The sequence below is a fragment of the Carya illinoinensis genome, chromosome 11 (genome assembly GCF_018687715.1).
Source record: "Carya illinoinensis cultivar Pawnee chromosome 11, C.illinoinensisPawnee_v1, whole genome shotgun sequence".
Classification (NCBI taxonomy): Eukaryota; Viridiplantae; Streptophyta; class Magnoliopsida; order Fagales; family Juglandaceae; genus Carya; species Carya illinoinensis.
Window position 1 is genome coordinate 32722513 of NC_056762.1, and position 26074 is coordinate 32748586.

At 33.6% G+C, this 26074-nt stretch overlaps 1 protein-coding gene across 1 annotated transcript; it reads left to right on the forward strand.

Annotated features, from left to right (window-relative positions):
* The first annotated feature begins 17260 nt into the window (after positions 1-17260).
* Positions 17261-18474, forward strand: LOC122280589 (RING-H2 finger protein ATL79-like). The gene has a single exon (XM_043091551.1). The coding sequence runs from the start codon at positions 17481-17483 to the stop codon at positions 18081-18083; it is 603 nt and encodes a 200-aa protein (XP_042947485.1). The 5' UTR covers positions 17261-17480; the 3' UTR covers positions 18084-18474.
* Positions 18475-26074: the final 7600 nt, after the last annotated feature.

Sequence of the window (26074 nt, forward strand, 5' to 3'; positions counted from 1 at the left end):
GCAAATCTTCTAGTGACTACTTCACCACTGCATTAGGATGCTTGAACACTTTGAAAGACAAGTATTTATTCTTTGCCAAATTCTTCTGGACACCACAACTAAATCCTCCATTACTTCTTTTTCTGAATTAGTCCACATGTCTTCTATCAGTTCCATAAAAGTCTTCTTAGAAAAATAACTTTTTTGAATCTTTTTTTAACATTGGCCCAAGATATATTGTGCTACTAGATAGCTTCATAAAGCATGAGCTACTGATTCCTCCCCCTTTATGTAAATAGGACAATTAGGATTTTCCACAACCTTCTTCTTAAACAAGTTTGGATTGATAGGAAGTCCTTCTCAGCAAGCTCTACACAAGAAAATTTTGTCTGTTGTGGAAATATTCAGCTTCTGTATGTCAGACCACACATGTCTACTATAAACACTACTTGATGGTTGGCCCTTTGATTGTTCTTCCAATTCTTTATGAAAATGATAAGCACTTCTTACTGTGAATTTCCTATCACAAATCCTTTCCAAGTTAGTTTATCAAGGCTAATACTGCAGCTTGAGGACTTTTTTTTTTTTTATAATATCAGCTTCCTGTCTAAAAATGATTTCATCAATTAGAGATGGATGATCTTCATTCCCTATTCTCCAAATTGTGCCTTGTTCCAGTAATGGTCTGGCAACAATGATACTTCTCCATATGAAAGAGGTGCTGCCAATTCTAGCTTGGAAATGTATCCTTTGGGAAATATTTCATCTTTAGAACTTGATATGCTAGCGATTGAGGGTACTGTAATAAGCACCAACCTTACTTTGCAAGCATATCTAGATTGAAAGCTCTCTAGATCTCTAAATCTCATGTCTCCCGCTGATTTTGCGTTTCCTATTATACTCCATGAACTCCAATGAATTTTCCTCCTTGATCTTGTTGACCCCACCAATAATTCTGAATAATTCCATTAATGTTGTTGAGAAGATTGCAAAGAAGTTTAAAGACTCCCATATTATATGTAGGAAGAGTTTGCACTATTGACTTAAGAAGGATTTCTTTGCCTGCCTAAGAAAGGGTCTTGACTTTGTTGATGCAAATCCTGAATCTAACTCTATCCAAGATACTTTTAAAGGAATGGGCTCAAGATTTACCAACTAAAGTTGGCAAACCAAGATATTTATCATAAGACGCAGTTGATCTGACTCTTGCTATGTTCATAATGATTTCCTGAACTTCTCCTGGTGTATTTCTGTTAAACTAGATGGAAGTTTTCTTCTTATTTAACCTTTGTCCATATGCCTTTTCACACAAGTTTAGAATATGAATCAATTTGCAATTCAAGAAAATTTGCTTTATAGAAAAAACAAACTATCATCTGTAAAGAAAAGATGATTAATATGTAATTTGCATCAAACAATTGGAATATATGTGATAGCTCCTGTCCTTTCTACATGGTTTAGCATAGAACTCAGCACATTTGCACATAAGAAGAATAGATAAGGTGATAAGAGGTCACCTTGCCTAATTCCTCTTAATGGTTTAAAGGCTTGTTGAGGTATACCATTGATCATAATTGAGTATGAAACAGACTCAATGCAATTCATTACCACATCAACCCATCTTTAAGCAAAACCCAACTTGATCATTATTGCTTTGAGAAACTTCCACTCGATTCAATCATATGCTTTACTCATGTCCAGTTTTAAGGCCATATGTTCAGACTTACCTGTGAGCTTGCTATTCATAGTGTGCATTGCCTCAAAAGGAACAATAACATTAGTAGATATTAATCTGTCAGGCACAAATACAGATTGAGTATGGGAGATCATCTATGGAAGAATTTTTTTCAGTGTATTGGCAAGAGTTTTCTATATGATTTTATAAAGGACATTATACAGACTTATAGGTCTAAAATTAGTTACTTTGGAATGAGATTTTATCTTGGGAATTAAAACCATATGGGTTTCATTGATCTTAGCAACCAAACCATCTGAGTTCACCACATGCAGAGCAGCTTCACTAACCTCTTTGCCAATAAAGCTCCAATGATTCTGATAGAAGGCAGGTGGAAATCCATCTGGTCCAGAAGAGTTAAAAGAGTTCATTTGGAATATGGCCTCCTCAACTTCCTAAGTGATTAGTTTCTTTATGAGGTTGTTATTTATGTAAATTTTCACTCTAACATTCAAAGTCCTCAAGCAGTCAGCAATGCCTTCTGGTTGAGATGTGGAAAAGAGCTCCTGGAAATAGCTCTGGAACTATTCAGCCTATGGAGATACAACTTCTTTTCCTCTTTCATCTTTAATATTTTTTTTTATAGAATTGGTCTTCCCTTTTTGGTTAGCACATTGATGAAAGAACTTTGTATTTATATCTCATTCCCTTCACTGCTTCTGCTTTGCCGTTTGTTTCCAGTTTATATCCTTATCTTCAAGAAGCTTGTCAACCTCCGTTTGTAAAACCTTGATGTTGTTTACCTGATCAACTTTGTTAGACTTCGGGAGATTTGAAACCTGATGAAGTTTGGAATTAATAAGCTTTTTAGAGTTCCCAAAGCTCTTTTTACTCCACTTCTTTAGCTTTGTTTTGCATCTGAGAAGACTTTCAGGAGTCATATTTAACTTATTAGCTGCTAGTATTGGCTTTTTCCCAACTTCCTCGATCAGCTTGTGACAATCCTCTCTTTAGGCACATTTGGCTTCATATCGAAAGGGCCTTTCTCCTCCTCTTTCACCTTGCACTCTAGAATCCATAGTGATTATGAGAGATCTATGATCTGAGGTCTGAGTTGCTTCTATTCTCACTGTAGTATTAGCAAATAAATCATGCCATCTAGAGTTACCAAAAGCTCTTTCAAGCCTTTCTTTAGTAAACTGGGACCCTTCTCTATTGTTGTACCAAGTATATTTGTCACCTTGAAAGCCCAAGTTGCTTAAGCCACATTTTTTAATTGCTAATCTCAAATCTTCCATCTAACTATAAAGGGTCTCACAGCTGCTTGAAACTTCTCATTCTAATGCATAATCTCATTGAAATCTTCCATGCAAATCCAAGCCATCTCAACTTTGGTTTCAAAGCTCTAAGTAGTCTCCAACTGTCTTTTCTTTTATTAGTCATTAGATTTCCATAAAAACCAATTAACATCCATGCACTCCTCTCTCTTAGGAGTGTAATCGGTCCAGTTTGGTTTGATTTTGGACATATTTTAAAACCAAACCGATATATATCGGTTATGAAATTTGAAGAACCGATATTGTATCGGCTACCCTAAACCAGCACTTCCGATTTATTACGTAGTATATATAATATACTATATATATTATATTTTATAATAATATAGTGATAATATATAATATAGTGCTATATTATTGTATGTTATAATATATAGTGATATAGCATTAGACTATAATGATAAAATATATTTATTTATATAGGATTTTAAAATTTAATACTATATTAATTGGTAATTTTTCATATAATACAAAAAAAAAATTATATATAATTATATATATAACATTTTATAAAATATAAAAAATTAGAATATATATATGAATCGGTTCGATGTCAAAAAAAGGAAAATTGAAACTGGACTGATTTTGATCAATTTTGAGAAAAAAGAAACTGATACTAGACTGGACCGAACTCGATACCGGACCAAACCGGTCCGATCAATCCGATTTACTAGTTCATCAGTTTTTTTTTCACCCCTAATCCCTCTCATCAGAGTGAGAAACTCTAAATATGGTATTTAGAATAGGATTCTATCATTGCCTTCCTATCATCTTTCCATAGAAAAACAATTCCACCACATAAACTTTTACTATCCACCACAAAACTAGGTTTTAGGCCTAAAACATTTCTCACTTTCTCAACTTTGCTTCTACCGCACTTGGTTTCAATAAGGAAAATGAACTTTGGATATTAGTTCTTCACCATGAGGTGAAGCTCTCGAACTATCAGAGGGTTTTCAAGCCCTCGGTCATTTCAACTTATACAATTCATGGTTGTTGATAGTGCTACTTAGTAGCCACCACCAACTCTTCCTGGTACAAGTTTTCACTAGATGAAGCCATTGTTTTGGGTCTTTTAATATAGCTGTTGCCCAGATGACTAACACAAGAGGGGGCGTGAATTGAGTTGTATTAAAAAAATAACAATTATAAATCAAATATACAATATAAAATATAAACAAAATACAAAATAGTAATAAATATAAAGAATAAGGGTAGGAGAGAAGTAAACTCAGTATGTTAACGAGGTTCGGCCCCACTACCTACGTCCTCGTCTCAAGCTATCACTTGAGGATTCCCAAATTCACTATTCAACTTCCTTCAGGTGGAGATAAAAACCTATTACACTTTTGAATAATACCGCTACAAAGGATCCGTGTAGAATACCCTCTACACTTGCAATCACCTTACACGTGGTGATTCAACTATTCCCTGTGTAAAACACTTTCACACGCATAAGAGTTATACATACCCTTTTACTGATACAAGAGCTGATAGTGGGTAGGTTATCAAAAAACACTCATCAATGAGTAGAATAAGAACAATACAGCACAAACTATTTCTCTCAAAATGAACAAGAATTAAAGCTCAATACTTAGAGAAGAGAGAATGAAAGCTTTGAATGAATGTTGTATGCTCTTAATGTTGTAAATGTGAAGCTCTCAAATGATTTATTTATAGGCATATAAGACTTCATATTCAAATTTAAAAAGATTCATATGTCAAAGACAATATCATTCACTTTTTCAAAAAATTCAAATAAAAGATTCTTTTTTTTCAATTGTCAAAGACAACATCATTCATTTTTCAAATATTTCAAAACTAATCTTTTACTTTTGACATATGACAAAATGAGCACACTTTACTTTTAAAAAAATTCAAACCTAATCTTTTACTTTTTGCATATGACAAAAGGAGCACACTTTACTTTTCAAAATTTTCAAACAAAATCAACTACCTTTTGCATAAGTAAAAAAAAAAATCAATCACTTTTAAAAATATTCAAATAAAATCTGCACATGTGAAAGATGACAATCAATTATCTTTAATATTTTCAAAGTTCAACCCTTTAATCAAGGTATGCACATGTGAAAGATGACAATCAATCATCTTTCAAAATTTTCAAATTTAATTTTCAAAATATTCATGCACATGTAGAAAATATATTTTAATGCTTTATGATAAAATATTAATTTTGAGCCTTAATCCTAATTACGAATTTTTAAGAGATTTACAACATTACTCTATGACTTTAATGTGAACTTGTTTCCTTCTTGCTCATGCTTGTTTCATTGATGTACTTGACTCCATTGTGTAGACAACTTGAGTTTGAAACTTCTTTATTTTTTAAATTTATTTGTTATTATCAAAATCCATGTGTAGATATCTAATTACACAAAATTTAAAACCTTGGGTTCAACAATAGCTACTATCGATACCTTCCCCCACAAAATTACTACCATATCTTTTGTTAAAACTAGGTGACAATATACAATTTATTAGTCATAGGATTAGAAAACAATTTATTAAAGAACTTATCTCTAGCTCTCTTTATCCATTTGGCTTGTTTTTTGGAATTAGCAAGTTCTTGGATTTGATGACAGAGGAATTTTTCCAAAGAACTTGCTTGATTTGCAATAGACAAACTTGGTTTAGAGATGACAATTGTAGGTGAATTTGCCCTTTGTGCTTGATCCTCCATCTCCTCAATTTCCTCTTCATGCATAATGTCACTATCCCTCGTACTATGTTGACTTTTCTTCTTCATTTCCTTCCCATTAAGTACTAGATCCACAATAATGGGGGGAAAGGAAGTCAAAACTATTCCCTCTCTATCCTTATTTGACAACTTTTCAATATTGGCAACTTTTCTTAACTGTTCCCTCAATTCCTACTTTACAAGGATTTCATCCATCTTTTCTAGTGAGTAACCCTGGAATTCTGGCTTAATAAATTTCCTTATTGAGCACCTCCCCTCAGCTCCATTGCTGCCGACTGTGCTGTGATTGCTGATCAGTGTCTCCATCGTACCTCCTAGTTGCATTTTCATTTGACTTAGTAGGGTTTGCACGTAACCAAGGACTATACCGATTCTTCCCCTATGCAGTGTCTCTATCATGATTAATGCCTGAACAATGCTTCTATATATGTTTGATGACACCACATTGAAAATAAAACGAATGAAGTCTTTCATACTTGAATGAAATCCATACTTGCTTCTGATCAATGATTAAAAATTTCCTCTTGTTAATGGCTTGGAGATGTCGATCTCCACTTTGACATGTAGGAATTTTCTACAGCCAAACCATTTTTCATCTGTCTCAACTTACATTACCTTCCCCATACTAGAACCTGTTTGAAATCCCACCTTTACTGTCATACTTGCAAGAAGCATATTATAGATTTGAATCTAAAATGTTTTGGTAGAGAAAGGAATATCCTTCAATGGAGTGTTACCATCAAATTCCTAAAGGCAAACCAACATCTGTTAAAAAACCAAGGCCTTTCCTTTATAACTTTGCACTTGTCACATTTATATTGAAACTTCAATAGGACACGATTTTCCCCAACATCTTTAAGCTATATCCATTCTTTTGGTCTCCATATTTTGGACATAGTTGTCCTAAAAGCCTCTTTGTTAATCATCTTGTTTGCAATTATCAATGCTAAAAGACAAGACTTTCTTTTTGTTAATGATCTGTCCATTGTTGTTGGATCCAACAATACTTCATGTTTCTCTTGTTCGATAAAACGAATCCTTCCCACAATCTTTCTAGTTCTTCTTTCATCCTTTCATTTCAAACAAAGTCTAAGTGACAGCCCTTTGCCAAGGCAAAGACAGCACCTCACCCCTCAAAGAATGAGAGGACCCCTTTTCAACCTCATAAAAAACTTGATTTGATGTGATACATTAGATTATAAAATTACTTTTATTATAAAGTAGATATAATATATCATATGATGCCATGTTCATTTGTAGATTTACTTTTATGAGATCTCTTTCTTAAAAGTATATTTTTCTAATGTGCATTTGTAACTATCAATTATGATGATATAACCATTAGGTTGGTATCTTTCTTTTACTTTGTTGTAAGTATAAATATATTGGCACGTGTACATTAAGGATGATATTACTTTTTTACTCAGATGAAATAAAATAAGATATTTTCTCTGTCTCTCTGTTATCTCTATTCTCGAAGCTTTCTTGTTTCCTCCCACATCTTAGGTTCCCAAATCACCATGGCAGAGTTCCATTTTTGTCATGGTATTAGAGTAATCTAATTGTTCTGGAATATTTTTGCCATAAACTTTGACTATAATTTCTCAAATTTCACTCAAATATCCTTCAAACCCTATCTTCTTCATCATGGAGAAAATCCTAGGATTTTGCTCATGACCGAACGATTAACTGATGAGAACTATCATCCATGGATGAGATTGATGTCAAAAGCCCTCAATGCCAAAAGCAAAATAGGATTTATTACTGGAATCCTTAAGAAGCCGATTTATAAAGCTGACCCTCTCTCTTCAGCGTGGGTCCTATGCAATGATATGGTGGATTTGTGGATCATAAACCCAATTGTTATGAACATCGGTTCGAGCATTTACATTGACAACGCAGCAGACATGTGGAAGGATCTAAAGGATCGATTTTTGCAAGGTAACCGTATGAGAATTTTTCAATTAAGAAAAGCCATTAGTTATTTAAAGCAAGAACACAAATATGTGTATGACTATTAAATAGATTTGAAGTCTCATTAGGATGAGTTGGCAAATTACATACATAATTTGCCACAATGTTCAGTTGAAACCCTTAAATTTGCCACAATTTTTTGTAGGAGACACAACACGAAGAATATATCGTGCAGCATAAGAAGTCAGCTTTTGTTGCTTGATCCTTTTCAATCCATTAATAAAGTGCTTGTCTTAGTATTACAAGAAGAGAAATAATGAGAAATTACTGTAAACACTATTGTGCCTAGTCTTGAGTCAATTGCTACTTTGACAGCAAAGCCAGCCAAAACTGGAAATTTTACCTCAAGGCAAATCAGTTTTCGCAAGGACAAACCTGTGTGTAGTCATTTTGTATACAAAAGACATACATCTGAGAAGTATTATCAAATTCATGGTTTTCCTCATGGTTTCAAGTCAAAGAGACGAGTTACTCCTTTAGTAAATCAGACTTCTTCTTCTACTAGTAAAGCAAGTGATTATGTCTTATAACTCTCATTGACTCAAGATCAATACCAGAAACTTCTTGCCATGCTAAAGCCACAAACCATCAACCATTTTGTCAATCAAGTCACTTCCCTTCCAACCTCTGGTATTATTCCAAATCCACAAATGCCTCCCTCTGATAATTTTGCAAGTAAATATATACCCTGGTTAATTGATACTCAATCAACAGACCACATGGTTAACCCCACTAGTTATTTTTCTTCTATAAATTCTTGAATTAGTTCTTCTATTAAATTACCAAATGGTGATTCAGTTTAAGTAACACATACTGGAACTATTCACCTATTTGACCAACTCATCCTACAAAATATACTTTGTGTTCTTTCATTTTTCTTCAATCTTATCTCTACCAGCAAACTAACATATGATTCTTCCTATTGCCTTGTTTTTGCATCAAATTTTTGTTTCATTTAAGACCTATCTACAAGGACAATGATTGGAATTGGTGAAGAGAGAGCTTGTTGATATCAACGACTGTAAAGATCCTTGGTTTGTTGTTCTGTTTCTTCTTCAATAAATCAAAATTGAATATGTGGTATTGTAGGCTAGGTCATATTACTTTTTCTAAGTTGAAACTTCTCAATAATTGTGTACCAGATCTGAACATAACAAAATTTTCAGATTCTTCTATTTGTACAATTTTTCCATTAACTAAACAAAAATGCTTACATTTTCCATCTATTGAAACTGTTTCTACTTTTGCTTTTGATCTGATACACTGTGATTTGTGGGGTCCAAATTTAGCCAAATATATATATATATATATATATATATATATATAGGAAATAGACTTTATTTCATTCAAATAAAACCAAAGTTACAGCTATAACTGATAAATACAGGAAAAAAATCCATATTATAAGCCAAACTACTCATCTTCTTATTTGAGGTTTATAAGACTTTATAAGACTTTATTTGAGGTTTTTTTGCATACAAATTTCTTTGTAACAGGCATCTTCTTAGCTTCTATAAACTCTCACATGACAAGGCCTTCTGAAATGTGAGACTTTATAACAACAGATGTGTCCATCCCGGTCTATTTGAAAATACAGCACTCTGTATAAACAGAAATATTCATCCTCCATCCTCCAAAGGAGGAGAAATAACACCAACTCCAATCCTTCTAAGGAAGAGTGGGACAACCATCTCCCATTCTCCAAATGAGGAGAGGGTTTTCCTGCTATAGACCACAAGTCTAATAGTCTATTTCTTATTATTTTAACGTAAACTCAAACAACAACAAATAACAAAATGGAAATACACAGAAAATATCGAAAAAACTGAAATACAACAAAACAGAAACTAGAAATACAAATAAAACCGAAAAAACACTACACAAGGAGACTATAGTGGCCCGTGAAGGACACGTGCCACACTAGGAGTGTGCCGAACCGTCAATCCTGAAACTTCCAGACTTGTTGACCCCAAAAATGCTGCGCGTGGTGGCAGCAAAGCCCTCTGTGTGGTGGCATGTGGAGACCATGCGCGCACGTGCCTCTCCTTTTTGCTAACTCTTTGGTAGTCTAGAAGATCAACGGCTAAAGAACCCTGCGGTAGGGTGCATGGTGCTCGCTGGTCACTAGAAACATCAAACGCCACTTCTCCATGCTTAGACAGGAAAAAAAAAATTAAAACCCAAATGCATTGACTGGAAGGAGGAGCCAAAGCTCCCCCCCCCCCTTCTCTGAGGTGGTTTACGGCTTGGACTTCTAGAGAGAAGGGAGAGCTTCTCTCTCTAGAATATTAGGGCCAACTAGACCAAATACTTTCCTACCATATTGGATTACTATTCCAAATCTATTTGGGTGTGCCTTCTGCAAAATAAGTCTCAAACTATACCTTATTTGCAGTCTTTATTTCATCTAGGTCAGACTCAATTTCAAACCCAAATCAAGAAAATAAGAACTGATAATGGGATTGAATTTCACATGCCATAATTTTTATCTTCTAAAGGTATTATACATAAGAAAAGTTGTTTTAAAAAATCACAATAAAATGGTGTAGTTGAAAGAAAATGCCAACATTTGTTAAATGTTGCTCGAACCTTAGAATTTTAAGCTTCATTACCACTCAATTTTTGGGGTGATTGTATCCTAGTTGCCCTTCACTTGATCAATCTCACACCAATTCCATTATTTTCTAATTAATCTCCATATGAAAATTTGTACTCTACACCTCCTTATTACAGTCACTTCAAAGTCTTTAGTTGCCTTTGCTTTGCCTCTACCCTAACTTGAGACAGATTCAAGTTTGATTCAAGAGTCAGAAAATGCATATTCATTAGCTACCCCTTTGCAATCAAAGGATACAATCATACAAATTGTATGACCTTGAAACACACAAAACATTTGTATCCCAAGATGTTATATTTCATGAAACTGTTTTTCATTTTTCCTTTTCTTCTCTTTTGCCCACCTCTTCAAATTCATTTGTCTTTCTAAAATCTGCTTTTGATTTTTTAGACTCAATTTTTTCTCCTTCAATCATAGTAAATTATTCTCTGAACACTGTAAATTCTTCTCCCTCTTCTCCATCATATTCTTCTTCTTCTCTTCTTGCTCCAAACCCCATAGATCAATCCATTTCAACTCCCATTCTACAGTCTACAAGATTAAGAAAACCACCAAGTTATTTGCAAGATTATCACTATCAACTAGCTTCTCATTCTCCATTACAATCTGTTTCCTTGGCAAATAATTCTTCAAGAATCAAATTTATGTTTTCTAATCTTCTTTCTTATTATAAACTCTCTCATTCTCATAAACATTTTTCCTTGGCTATCTCCTCTAATTCTTAACCTCAATCTTTTTCTTAAGCTATACAATTTTCTAAATGGCAAGAAGGAAAGAATGCTGAAATTAAAACCCTTAAGGCAAACGAGACTTGGACATTTACTATTTTACCTGTAAGAAAGAAACCGATAGTCTATAAGTGGGTATGTAGAATTAAGTACAAAGCTGATGGTACCATTGAAAGGTACAAAGCTCATTTAGTTACTAAGAGCTACAACCAAATTGAGGGTCTTGATTTTCAGGAGACTTTTTCTCTAATTGCAAACTGACTACAATGAGATGCTTTTTGGCTCTAGCAGCTGTTAAAAACTGGTGTTTACATCAACTGAATGTAAATAATGCATTTTTATATGGGATTTGAATGAAGAGGTCTATATGGTCATTCCACCTGACTATGCACAGCAGGGGGACTCAAGAGTTTGTAGATTGCATAATTCTCTTTATGGCCTAAGACAAGCTTCTAGACATTGGTTTTCTAAATTGTTTATTGCTATTGTTGATTATGGATTTCAGCACACAAAATCTGATCATTCCTTATTCATCAAGTCAACAAATAGTTCCTTCAATGCTTTACTAGTATATATTGATGACATAATCCTAGCTAGTAATGACTTAATTCTATTTCTCAATTGAAAACTTTTCTGGATAGAAGATTCAAAATAAAGGATTTGGGTGATCTGGAATATTTTCTTGGGTTGGAGTTTGCTAGATCTTCTAAAGGCATTACATTATGACAAAGGAAATATGCCTTAGATATTTTACAATACTCGGGCTTCTTTATTGCAAAATCAGTAACATTTCCTATGGAGCAGAATGTGAAGTTCTCTAAAACTGATGGTGATCTTCTAGAAGATCCTTTTAGCTATTGCAGACTGATTGGGAGACTCATTCACTTAACTATATGAAGATCAGATCTTGCATATTCAGTGCAAGTCTTAATTCTATACATAGATAAACCAAGGCAACCTCACTTGGATGCTATCCACATAGTGCTTAGATACTTGAAAGGCACTCTTGGACAAGATCTTTTTTTTCCTGTAGCTTCTAATTTTCATCGCAAAGCATTTTGTGATTTGAATTGGGCTCGATGTGTTGATACTAGAAGGTTAACCACTGGGTTTTGTTTCTTTCTTGGAGATTCCTTAATCTCTTGGAAGTCAAAGAAGCAATAAACTATTTCAAGATAGCAAAATATAGGGCTATGGCCTCTATTACTTGTGAACTTACATGGTTGCTTATTTTGTTGAAGGATTTTCATATATTGCATTCATAACCAGCACTTGTATTTTGTGACAATAAGACTGCACTCCAAATTACTGCAAATCCTGTCTTCCTTGAAGAACAAAATACATAGAAATAAATTGTCACATTGTGAGAGAAAAATTGCAAGACAACGTCATCAAAACACTTCATGTTACTTCTCAAGTTGAATGGCATTTTTACCAAGGCTTTAGGCTCTCTTTAATTTTATTCTTTACTTGGCAAGCTGGGTGTTCTAAATATCTATACTCCATCTTGAGGGAGACTTTTATAAGTATATTTTTCTAAATGTGCATTTGTAACTATCATTTGTGATGATGTAACAATTAGTTTGGTCTCTTTCTTTTACTTTGTTGTAAGTATAAATACATTAACACATGTACATTCAGGATGATAGTACTTTTTACTCAAATGAAATAAAATAAGATATTCTCTCTCTCTCTGTTATCCCTATTATCGAAGCTTTCTTGTTTCCTCCCACATTTCCGGTTCCAAATTACCATGGTAGAATTATATTTTTAATATTCTTTGTAGCTATATCACTTCTCAAATTATAACACATATTATTAATACAATTTATACACAACTATCATATGAATTATTTAAAAAATATTATATATTATGTGACATAAGTCGGAAATACTTTAAAAAAATCACTGGGGCAAAAGAGTGCTTCACTATTTTTTTTTTTAATCTTAATGTGTTGACCCTGGTTTCACTTTTATTATACTATGTTAATATGAAATTGTCCATCAATCATTAGATCAATTGTTACATAAATAAATGTATAATGTTACATCAACATAATATAACATAAATAGGTTGACAGTATAATGTAACAGTTCACACACACCCATTTCATTTTCGCATAAAACAACCTTAATGCAGATCCCTGATATATTGTTACTACAGCAGTAACAACTAACCGAACGTTCCATCCAAGTGGTCCCAACCAATGAACCATTGACAGCTAAATGGATATAACGGGAATTAGAGACGATATGGAAATGATAAAAATAAAATCACAACTTGCAATCAAAACGGAAATATAATAAATTATAATTATGCCACATGTCTTCACCAGATGCTCTAGATCAGAATCATCCAACGGCTACGAACTTGGACTAAATTGAAACATATCTCCCTTTGACTCTTTGACCGACAGATGAGATATTCTTCCTTCACTTCCGCAGACTTCTCTCGATACACTACCCTTCTTGCTCTGCTTCCACACCCTTCATGGATCCGCTTGTGACATATGGTATATAGCATTTTCATATATTAAAGAGACAATAGCTCATTTAAGAGTTGATAGACAGTTCTACGTCGAATGGAAGTGAGATAAAGGTGCAATATCTAACTGTTTTCTTATTTTGTATAAAAATTGAAAGATAGATACGTATGTTATACTTTCATTTTATTTACATCTTATTGTGTTGGTGTGACTAACACTATAAATGTTAGTTTTGTTGATGAATTATCTGTATCGTTTTCAACAGCGAACCTACGTTATGACTAAAGCCTCCCAAAATTTTTAAAAAATTTAAAATATATCCTATATTTTATTTATAATTCTATAAATAAAACAAATGACCACCCTAAAAAAATTTACAATCCCTATATGTCCTTTCAGATTTTCTAAAATTTCAATATAATTAGAAATGTTTTTCTCCATTTTTTTCCTGTAGTTCTAAAATTTTATATAATTTTTATGTATTACTTATTTTTAAAGATGTGGCCTCACTAAAATTAAATTAAAATTAAATTTAAGAAAAATAATAAACTTATTAATATAGATCTTAAATTTTTTTGTTGTACAATATTAGACTTTTTAATATGGAATCTAAAGTGAAAATATAAGAAAAATCATTTAAAATTGATGATTTAAATGAAAAATAGTTGAAAAGTTTTATCCTCTAAACTTCATTGAGCGAAAAAAAAAAAAACTTAATTAAGGTCTTAATTATAGTATTATATACTTAATGTGATACGAAAATATCTAGATTTTGTATGAAACTTGATAAACTAGCTTATATACAAGAATAAAAGATATTCTTCTAAGAGATAGCTTGATAGTTTCTATAAAGAAAATAAATTCTAAATATTTCATTACAAAAATAATAACGGATTAATATAATTTCATGAAATATTATAGTCAAAAATTTAAAATATATATTAAGTTGCATTTTTAAAATTTTATTTCTATATGTACATAACAAATTATTGAGATTTAATTTTATATATAGTTATATTTTTATAATTTTATAGTTTTATTTTATTTTATATAAACGTGTCACACAATAAAAAAGTTGGCACCCCTAGTAAAAGTTCCTTGTTATGCCACTGATCCTCTTGGTAAATGCAATTGAGAAAACAATTCCCTATATATATACTTTGATAGAGAGCTACGGCCACCCTTAAAAACCTGAAAACTGGATCAAGCTGCATGCCGTCTGGGATAAATCACAAGGTCAATTTCAGGGCCAAAATTTTGGTAAGCAAATAAATGAAGTTTCTTTAATGACAGCAAGAGGGGTTAGCTCCTATTCCAACCAACATTTGATGAGCAACCGAAACGCCTTTGCTCAAACGGCAGAAGTTACCCACAACCAAGGGTGCTGAATGAATTTAGAGGCCCACCATCATGAAGATCTCTAATGAATACGACTTATCATCCATTGAGGAGAAGTGCAGACAAAGTTCACTATAATTCAAAACTACATCATCCTCCTGAACAGATCGGCAGCATAAACAGCATCCCAACACTTGATCAACACGTTCGGCTTTAGAACCCGAAAAATTATATTATATTTGCAAGCCGACATGACTCGATAGGTTGTTTGTTCTTTAACTCCCTCTATGTAGATTAATTTTGTGTAACGCCTTTTCTGCCCATTTCCATCCTTTGCTCAAAACTGAGTTGGCCATTGGCAATTTGCAAAACTAGGTGGAAAAACAAGGCCAAAGTTTCTTTTATTTACATGCACAAAGATGGGTAACTCCATATTCGATTTAAGAACGAACATTGACAATATAAACAATCTGCTAATCAGAATGTGGGATGCTGAGGAGGGAAAGCAACTCCTACCAAACATATTTATTAGACGCATGGGCATGGCTGCAGCTGAAAAAGACCCGGCCCCAGTCTTTCAAGTGCATTTGACGTTAGTGTTTAGAAGATGAACTTGTCTGGTAATTAGTTACGTGTGATGCAGGCAATCTCCTTTTCTATCTGCAATATATATATATATATATATATTGTCTGCTATATTATTTCTCTGATACGAATGATAAATAACGAAAGTTCTAGTCCCAGAAGTAGGGCCTTTTTAAGTGGGCCAGTCTACGAATGATAATACATGGACCAGCGTCCTTGCACGGGGCCTCTGTTCTTTGCCTCGAGCTTGTAAGATGTCCGATTCTTCAAACACTTCTAGCAGCAGACAAAATATGGACATGGGGCATTAGTGCCTACGTCTTTCTGAAATCTTTGAGACGTCTCTCTCTCTCTCTCATGGGGCATCAGTGCCTACGTCTTTCTGAAATATTGAGACGTCTCTCTCTCTCTCTCTCTCTCTCTCTCTCCTAAAACGAACAAAAATGACTCTATGATCGGCTTCTGTTTGTTGAGCTTTAATGGTTTCGATTTTCGAAGCCCACTGGTTTATCAGCCTTTTGTTTCGACTGTTGACATTTAAAAAAAAAAAAATCCAAAACATAGGCATATGAGGCTCACTTTACAAGATGAACGGTGTTTTAGATTTCGTTTGGAGGATGAGTTAAGCTAAATTCTCTATTGATGGTAATGAATTGAATACCATCAATAGAATAGATATAGTAAGTTATTGAGATTTGTTTAAAATGAGTTTAGATATATTTAAATATTAAGATGAGTTTAGTATCATTTAGGAAAAATTAAAAAACATTATGAGTCTTACGTATAAAGATATGTTAAGTTAAAAAAAGTTGTAGATTTTATATGTAAGAAGATTTTAAATTGAGATAAATTTAATAATTTGAAAATTGAGTATTTGGATATTAAATTCGGCTTAAATTTAGACGGAACTAAGTTGATCTCAATTGAGTCTTGTAACTAAATGGGACCTAAAATATATATTCTTTAATGAGTTTTATTAAAGATTAATTTATCTACCTTTTGAATAATGAGTTAAGATGAAAGTTGAATAAAATATTATTTTTTAATATTATTATTATTTTAAAATTTGAAAAAATTAAATTATTTATTATATTTTATGTAAAAATTTTAAAAAAATTATAATAAAAAGATGTGATGAGATAAGATGAATTAAGATTACTTCTCAATCCAAACGGGGCTTATAGTGTTCACATCAAGTCCCAATTAGTGTCCCATAATGTACCAACAGAGACGGGATTTAGATGAATGAGAGCTGATGGACGACGAAAATGCATCCCTTCGGTTTTTTCCGCCTCTTGACCAGAAAATGCATTTGAAGATTAAAGGTCAAACAGGGAAAACTGCGATATAACAAATATACCGCAGAAAATAATAAAGGACAAAATAATTGTAAGTTGATTCTTTTAAGCATCCCATAGTGCTTAAAAGTGCTTGTTTCACGTGAAAGGCTTGCTTTTATCCGGTTGGTAAATAAGTTTATAAAGCTAGAGGGAAAAAAATAAGGAAGAACAGTATATGCAGGCCCAGTCCCACATAAGAAACGTTTTTAAGGAAAAAAAAAAATATACGGTTTAGATAATGAGTTAAAATGAGATAAAAATTAAAAATTAAATAAAATATTATTATAATATTATATTTTAATATTATTATTATTTTAAAAATAAAAAAATTAAATTATTTATTATATTTTATATAAAATTTTAAAAAAATTATAATGATAAAATTACATTAGATTAGATAAAAGAAATATTTCCACTATCCACCTTTGAGTTACTTTATCATCATAAAAGATCAACTTCCTTTTAGGCAAATTCGAAAAGTAAGATGGTAACAACCACAGGTCCTCAAGTATACGATATGCATTTCTTGATGCTTTCAGAATCCAGAGCATTTAAAATGATACCATGCCTCTACTCCTACGCAATCTCTCTCTCTCTCCGAACATAAGTACCTCAACTCAAAAGCCAAAAGCCTGAAAGTCCAGAAAGATACCTTCTTTCCTCAGTTTCAACCGTCAAAACTCGGAAGGGCGCATACCCAAAATGCGACCAGTACCAGAACCAGTAGCAGTAGTTGCGGCAGCCGCAGCTCCATATGTAATACACATCCCTCCACCAATCTCCTCTACAACAACGACAACATCAAGATGTGAAACACACGCTTGCAGGCGACAACCCCACTCAAATTCTTCGGGAGATTTTGAAGCAAACGTGGCTATAGTCCTCATCGTCCTCCTCTGCGCACTTATATGTGCTCTGGCTCTCAATGGCGCCATCCGCTGCTTTCTACGCGGTGGTAATGATCGCCACCCACCACCAAATGACAGCAGCAGCCTCCCCGAAAGAGAACAACAGCTACGGCATCAACGGAAGGATGCCATGGAGAAAGGGGCAGCTGATGATCCGTTGGTGGCAGCTCCCACGCTGGTGTTCTCGGCTGGGATGAAGCTGGCTGGTACAGAGGCCGAGTGTGCCATTTGCTTGTCAGAGTTCGTGGACGGAGAGCGCATTCGGGTGTTGGGAAAGTGTACGCATGGGTTCCACGCACACTGCATCGAGGAATGGTTCTCCTCCCAAGCCTCGTGCCCCACTTGCCGCAGCAGCTGTCTCCCTGCCTCGCCATCTTCACAGCTACCATCCACGTAACCCTGCCAAAGGAATATAGCATCCCAGCAAAAACTCCCAAGCGCCGCCGCTGCAGCTAGGCTAGATAGCCAAAAACAGGAGTATTAATTATAATTCGTCATGTTTTTTTCTTTGGTGGGATGCAGTAATTCACATGCGTATATCTACAGATAGTTAAATTAGCAAGCTTCTCTCTCTCTCGCGTCTTTGAGGAAGTATGACAATCAGACTCATCCACATGGAATCTGATCATCAATTACAAGCATCATGCCATCGCCTCTGCGGCTGCCGGCTGGTGTGTACATTAACTTGCTTTCCCCATCGTTTTAATCGTTTCAGGGTAACAGAGATAAGCGTTTTGGATGTTTCTGAACAATTATTTCTTAGGTAAAAAATATATTCCTGATCTCTATTTTCATCATCTTCTCATTATGCCATAACGTGATATTAAATGATAAATTTATAAATAAAATATAATAAAAAAAATTCAATCATCTAATACCATATCAATTTTCAGTAAAACTTTGCTCGTATGCTAGAGCAGTCATGTTCATTTTACATCTGTTATAGTCACAATAAGATTTTATCAAAGTTAACTTATAAACATGATCTCATATAATATATCAGATTGTAAAGTTATTTTTATTATAAAATAAATCTAAAATATAATATAAAATTACATCAATTTGTGAATCTACTTTTATAATATATATTTGTAATTGTAGTCCTTCATTTTCGTCTCTTTCTAGCATAGACAAGTTGCAACGTAATTCTGTTTTTAAGTTCCATTTTGCTGAGGTTTTGAACGCCTTTTAAGACCGAGTTTACTAAGAAGGGGAACACTAATTTTGAACTTCGAAAGGCATTCAAAACTCAGTGTCGTATGTTTTGTAATGCTTCAGTAACATATACTTGGCATAGAAATTACTGACTGTGTAACGAAGCTGAATTTTGAGCCCTAACCGCGTTTGACTTCTTATCAGGTGATTCTTTGTAAGGTTGTTTGATTTAGGTGGCGATATTGGTGAGATGTGCGACTTTATAATTTTTAGATAAATGATATTTGCAGTCGTGAAATATAGAAGTGCCGTACAATTCATTTTTAAAAAAGTGAGTAAATATGATATTCACATGAAAAAAACTAATTTTTTAGTAATGAATCTCACTCTTTTTCAAAATAATAGCGTAGCACTTGCGCATTGCATGACTGTGACATTACTGAAATCGCCAATTTGGTCTTCTAATCTCTATGATTAAGCCATTTTTTTATTTTCTTGTCACTTGTGCTTGCCTTTTATTTTTTGATTGTATTTCTGTGGCTTGTGTTTGCCAATAAGCCATTCTACCTTATTATAGACATGGTTTTTGCTGGTTTTTAGTTCTTTTTGTTTTTTCTTTTGAAAAAATACGTCAATTTTAAGTACTTATATATGAATCCAAAAGTTCATATGCTTGCAGTAATTTTTATGAGACCAAAATACACATGGAAGATATAAGCAAGAATAGTGATCAAACTTTGGTTACTGATCATTCGCCAAAGCTTGGAATTGAGTTTGATTCTGAACAAGAGGCATGCAACTTCTATAATGAGCATGGACGAAACTACAGATTTAGTATTCGAAGAGAGTGGCCATATAATAAAAGAAAAATAAATAGCTTGGTGACTTCAAGAAAATTTGTATGTCAAAAAGAGGGAATTCGAGCCGAGATAGACAAAAAAGATATGAGCAAGCTGAAACACAAGTTACGAAGCAAATATGATAATTTGACATAATAAGGAAAAACAAAAATATTACATACATGGTATTGAGCTCAATCATAATCATGCTCTCCATATTCCACAATGTACCCACATGATGCCATCACAATGAAAGATCTCAACAACACAAGCATTGGAAATTGATGTGATAGATAATAGTGGTATAAAACTGAAGGATTCCTATAAGTTCATTGGTAGGCAAATTGGTGGGGAAGATGCTCTTGGTTACACCAAGCAAGATTTGAAGAATTACATTCACAACAAACGAGAACGAGAGCTAAAATATGGCGAGGTAGGGAATTTATTGAGATACTTACAAAAGCAAAAATGTCACGTCTCAATTCTGGAGGTCTAGGGAGTTAGCTCCTATCACCTAAAATCATCTCTCGTGTCACAATTATATATACTCAAAAAACTTGATCAAATATATATTTACTTGTTCAAACCAAATATAAATGTATTTCCACAGGGATATCAAATATAGACCTCAACATAATATAGTAAAACCTCTATAAGGCCTAAAAAATATCCACGTCTCAAATAGCCCAAATCATCATAAAATAATAAAGCTACTGAATAAGACTCTCCAATAATTATTTGTACCCTTTGGCATTTATTCTTCTATGATCATCAAATCTTACTCATGCTTTCTAGTATTGATTTCCAACTGATCCATCAAAATTATCTGAAAAATATTGTGGAGATAAAGTGTGAGCTATCAATAACTCAGTAAGTGGATAACATATCTAGTATGTAAATATGAGCATTTACAAAGTTCAGAATCAAGAACAAAACATTTACTTTCAGAATGCAAAATCAAAACATATTATCAAAATGTCAAAGTGAAACTTTGATAAACATTCTTATTAAAAAAATCCTTTGGCATATTATAATCTGAGACATCATCTTCATATCATATTAAGCATCACATCAGGATAGAGACTATGTTTAACCTTCGAGATAGGGTTACAAATCACCATTATACCCATAGTGGGACCGTATACCAATATTATACTCATGGTAGGGCCGTATACCACTATTATACTTGTGGTAAGACCCTAACGGAACAGATTAGAAACAGAATCAAAACTAGATCACAATCACATATCGAATCTAAGCAAAAGCTTTTTATATGCCATATCATATCAAACATAGTACAAAAAATAGATTCAGATCATTATCGCATTTTCATAAATAGAACAAGACCATCTTCATAAACTTTGCACAAATTCTTACATATTCATAATTGCTATTTTTTGCACAATTTAGAAACAGAATGTCAACAAAAACTTGCTTATGTCTATATCAGTTTTGATAAAAATACTTTCTCTTTATACAGATCTCATGAGTATGCAAAACACATACCTCAAGTTGTTTTTAGGTTTTTTTTTTTTTTTTCAAATCAATATGTATATTTTCAAAATCAACCTAAGTCATTTTCTTTTATTCAGAATCTAGTGTAGAAACTCCGCTTATTTTCACTGTTTTACTTTTTAGAATTTTTTCACAACAGTGCCAAACGAATATTAATTGTCACCTATAAAAATAGTCACATCACTTTTGTAAAACTTCAATTAAACACGTATTTCAATACTTAAACTTGAAATACTAAAATAACCATTCGGAGCTTAAGGTAGTGCAAAGCTCACTCTGTTTTCAACATTGTTGAACATATGACTTGGTGGCAACATGGAGACTGGCTGACCGTGGGTGGAGGATGGTGTTTTTGTGTTGGGCGGTGCTAGGGCAACTTCCGTTGTGTAGGAGCAGTGGTTGGGCATGGTGGTTTGTAATGGGAAGAGGGCTTACGGTTGTCAGGTCTTACACATCTACTGGTTGTAGGGTCACAAGTTTACTTCCTTCATGGGTGTATCCGTCAAGCAACACTGCATGGCTATGCAAGAAGGAGTTGGAAGGCAGACTTGGTAGGCAGGAGGCACATGAGTGAGGCGGGAGAGAGAGGCGCTGGGCTAGGGTATGGCTTGGGAGGCAGAACTCACAAAAATTAGAGAGATGTACATGTTAGGTGAGAAGAAAAATAAAAACGTGAGAGAGAAAGTGACGGGGATGAGCAACCATGATAGGTCCCGCGTAATTGTAATTAGAACACTCATGAAAATATTCTCTTCAGGTGAGAATGTACCACAGTTTTATGGAATAATTTTTTTGCTGCCTCTATTGATAACCCATCGTTGCTTAAATAGCAAACCATGTTCATAATATTGAAAATAGAAAATGCCGAAAACAAATGAACAATGTAAGGTCACTATCACCAGTAACCAACACCTAACATATGAAATAACATAAATTGACTCTACGTACTAACTGAAATAAAATGCAACAAAAAATAACATCAAGCATAAATTTCTCCAACTGCTATGACCCAATCCATGCACGCCATCCCCATGCACTATGTCTTTACATCCACTTTTGCATTGCACGTCTAACCTCCTCCTAGATATTTGGGATTTGGCTTGAGACCTCTATCCAAACATCGCAGCTTAACAAAACGTTGGGTGGGTGTGGGGTTGGCTGACGTGAGACATGGCCTTAGCATGTGAATGCGGGATGCAGCTGGTTCATAGTGCTCGTTAGGTATTACTCTAATGTGGCTGCAGGAGGAGGCTACTGGTTGTTGATTGCTTGTGGCGCTTCCTAGACGTAGGTATTTGCGGGCAGAGGACGTGGAGGCTCAGAGGTTTCAAGCGTGGGAAACTGAAGAAGATCCTGTGAAGTTGTTGGGGGTGATGCGGCTATCCATGGCTTGGAATTTATACACAAACCGGCCTTGGGGTTTTCTCTTGGGTTCTTATTGGGCTTGTTTTATGACCTTAATCACTCAACAAATTTTAATGGTTCGATTTTAATTTCTAAAATGAACTCAACTTGTCCAATAAAATAATCTTGGGCTTTAAACAAATTCTTGATTTATAAAATAATAGTTGAGCCTATCACCAATTAAATAAGGCCCACTTGATCTGTGAATGCTAAATGGGGCTTCCATTCGATTATTGAGCCTAATATTACTCGATTATTCTACCGCAATAATTTATGGGCCAGGGGTATTTCCAAAATCAATCGACTAATCTAATTTGGGCTTCCTAATATATTAATCCAATATTAAAAAAATATAAAAATAGAATAATAAATAAAATTTTATAATATGTGGTCTTGGCCTGAGCTTGGTGTTGAGTATGGGTGTTACGAAAAATGAGAGAATCATTCATTTTATAATGTTGTACAATTAGATGCTAAAAAGTTGATAACAAATCTATTTTGGGCATGATTGTTGATTATAATTTATTTGGTGATGCAGTTTCTTTCTATACGACATATAGGATTAACAAGGAGTATTGACCACTTGCAATGTTTGTTGGGTTTAATCATCAAAGAGAGATTGTGATATTTGGTGCTGCACTTCTTTATGACGAGACCGTAGGGTCATTTAAATGGTTGTTTGAAACTTTCTTTGAAGCAATGTTAGGGAAGAAACCAAACACCATCCGTACTGATCAAGATCCAGCAATGACAAAAGCTATCTCAATGGAAATGCCAAGTAACTATCATCGGCTGTGGAAGTTGCATTTAATGCAAAATGTTATGAAACATGTTGTTCATTCATTAAGAGGTGACAGTGGCTTTAGAACTAAATCATGATCTCAATGCATGTTTTAAAATTTTGGAATAGGAAGAAGTTATCCGGTGCTTGGAATTCTATGCTTCATAAGTACAATGTATGTGACAATTCTTGGCCACAACATTTATTTGAATTGAAAGAAAAATGGCCAAAAGCATATGTGAAGATGTCATTTTCTACAAGAATGACTTCAATACAATTGAGTGAAAGTTTGAACTCTGGCCTGAAGGATTATTTACAGTCAGATTATGATATTGTAAAATTCTTCACACATTTTGAAAGGTTACTCAATGCTAAACGCTACAAAGAGTTGCAAGCAGAATACAATTTAATGCAAAAGTTGCCTAAAGTTAAGATTGCATCACCTATGTTGATACAAGCAACAAATACATATACTTCTTAATTATTTTTGAAATTTCAAAAGCTTAAAGAGTTGCAAGGAGCTTTTATTAAAGAGCGTAGTGAAAGAGACTCATCTTATGAATATGTTGTCTCAATATATGGGAAGCCTAAATATCGTAGGATTTGTATATATCTCATTCTGCAAGTGCTAATGACTCTTATAATCCTTACCCTTCATCACTATATCAGGTGTCCTTCAAAAACCAACTTATTTATTATATTTTGTTAGACTTAGTAATTTTCTTCATCTTCATTGAATAATTACAACTTTGTGGAATCTAATTTGGATTATTACAGGATACCAAGAGTAAATCATGTCCTCATGCAAGTTCGAACATTAATGACACAAGTACTTGGGATTTCTTCCAAGATTAATGATGTCTCGCTTCCAAGAAATATGGCCACAGCTCAAAAATGGGCAATTAGACGACCCTTTAATCATGCTAGGTTCAAGGATACAATGGAGAAGATTTTAGGCCTTTTTTCTTTTCAGTATATATATTGGAGCAAGTATTGAACATTTTATTTTGGTTTAGTATTAATTTTTGAGTACTAGTGTATTGATGCTCAAGATAGGTTTTACATATGGACAGTGATAGGATTACTATCCTATTACTACACATCTACTACCCAAGTTCATTTCAATTTTTTTTTAATCATTTTCTTTTAAGTATTTTTTTAACATCTTTAATCATTAAGAAAAAATTAAAAGAAATATATAACTTTACTAATACTCACTTCTTTAATCATTAAGTAAAATAAAAAATTAAAAAAATGAAATACAAAAGAATAGTAAATGGGTAGTAATAGAGTAGTAACCCTATCATTATTCTTTACATATGTATTATTTAGAAGTGAATTCTTGAAAGTCAAACTTGATAAATATAACTATTAATTACACCTTTGAGAGTATCACCACATTCAACAACATTATATTGCAAATAAGAACACTTTACATTCTAAGAGTACTTTTTACAAACACCGATCTTACAATTAAAACTAGATCGACAACCATAATATATAGACTATTTCATAATAAACAACTGATTACAAACACGACGTAAAAATATTGTAATATTTCCTTAAATTATTCTCTTATTGGGAATCCATAGCAGCACTGCTTCTTCTTGAACACCTAACACCTACGATTGTAATGTCCTCTAATTGATTTTCTCGAGAGTATTCAGCTTGGTTGCTTTTGATTTTATAACCCAGTAGGTCTCAACTTTTTGCTGGGATATAATCCTTCCCATTGGTTGCTACACTGCTTCTTGTCATGGTTTTAGTTGTCATTGCTATTGCACGTACAAAAGAGAAGGGGAGAAAAAGAAATCTGGGAAGAGATGGACGTGAAACACAACAATTTAGGAGAAAAATAAATATTTAATTACTATTACATTTGTTACTATTACCCAAAGGTTAAAGTTACATTCATTACTGGCAGTTGAATTTTAACAAAGATATCATATTAAAAAATATAACTGGAGGCAAGCCGAATCGTGTTGCTTCTAATATTTGCATGAGATGCAAACAACTCTGTATCCTCAAATCCATGAAATGTCTAGAAAATCCTAACAATTCAGGACTTCACTTTTTGCAAAAATCTTATTTGATATCCTTCGTTCCTCCAAAGTCTAAGTTTCAACTAAAAATTGAATGAGTACTGATATTACTATTATTATTAGGCCTCGTTTGGTTATATAAATGTAGGGGTATTGCCTGCACCCTATGGAGTGGGATTGCCCTCTTTCCGCATCCCACCTTTGCACACCGGGACGGGGTCTCTTATCCAGGTGCTAGGGGTTGAACAATTCTAGTGGTTTTTGGTTATTGAAATGAAGTCTTTTGTGTTATCACTTAGATTTTTTTTCCTTCTTTATGTTATTCTTCAATTTGTTGATCTGGTTCGAGCATGGTGGTCTAATCTTACTTGCCACTAAAAATTCAAGAGAAAAGGAAAGGGATAATGGAAGGAAATTGTTAAAAACTCAACCATTGATCCAAAAGTTTTAAGGTTGTTGGATGCTAATTTCGTTAAAATTTTAGCCCTCAGGATTATAATATTCCACCACGCTTCTAAAACCAACATCTATCGTAACCCACTCTATAGACAATAAGCCGGTAGTAGTTCTTTCCCTTTTGGCAACTTCAAGCATCTATCAGTATTCAATAACTTAACATTATGGTTCATGCCCATACATAGTATCAATTCAT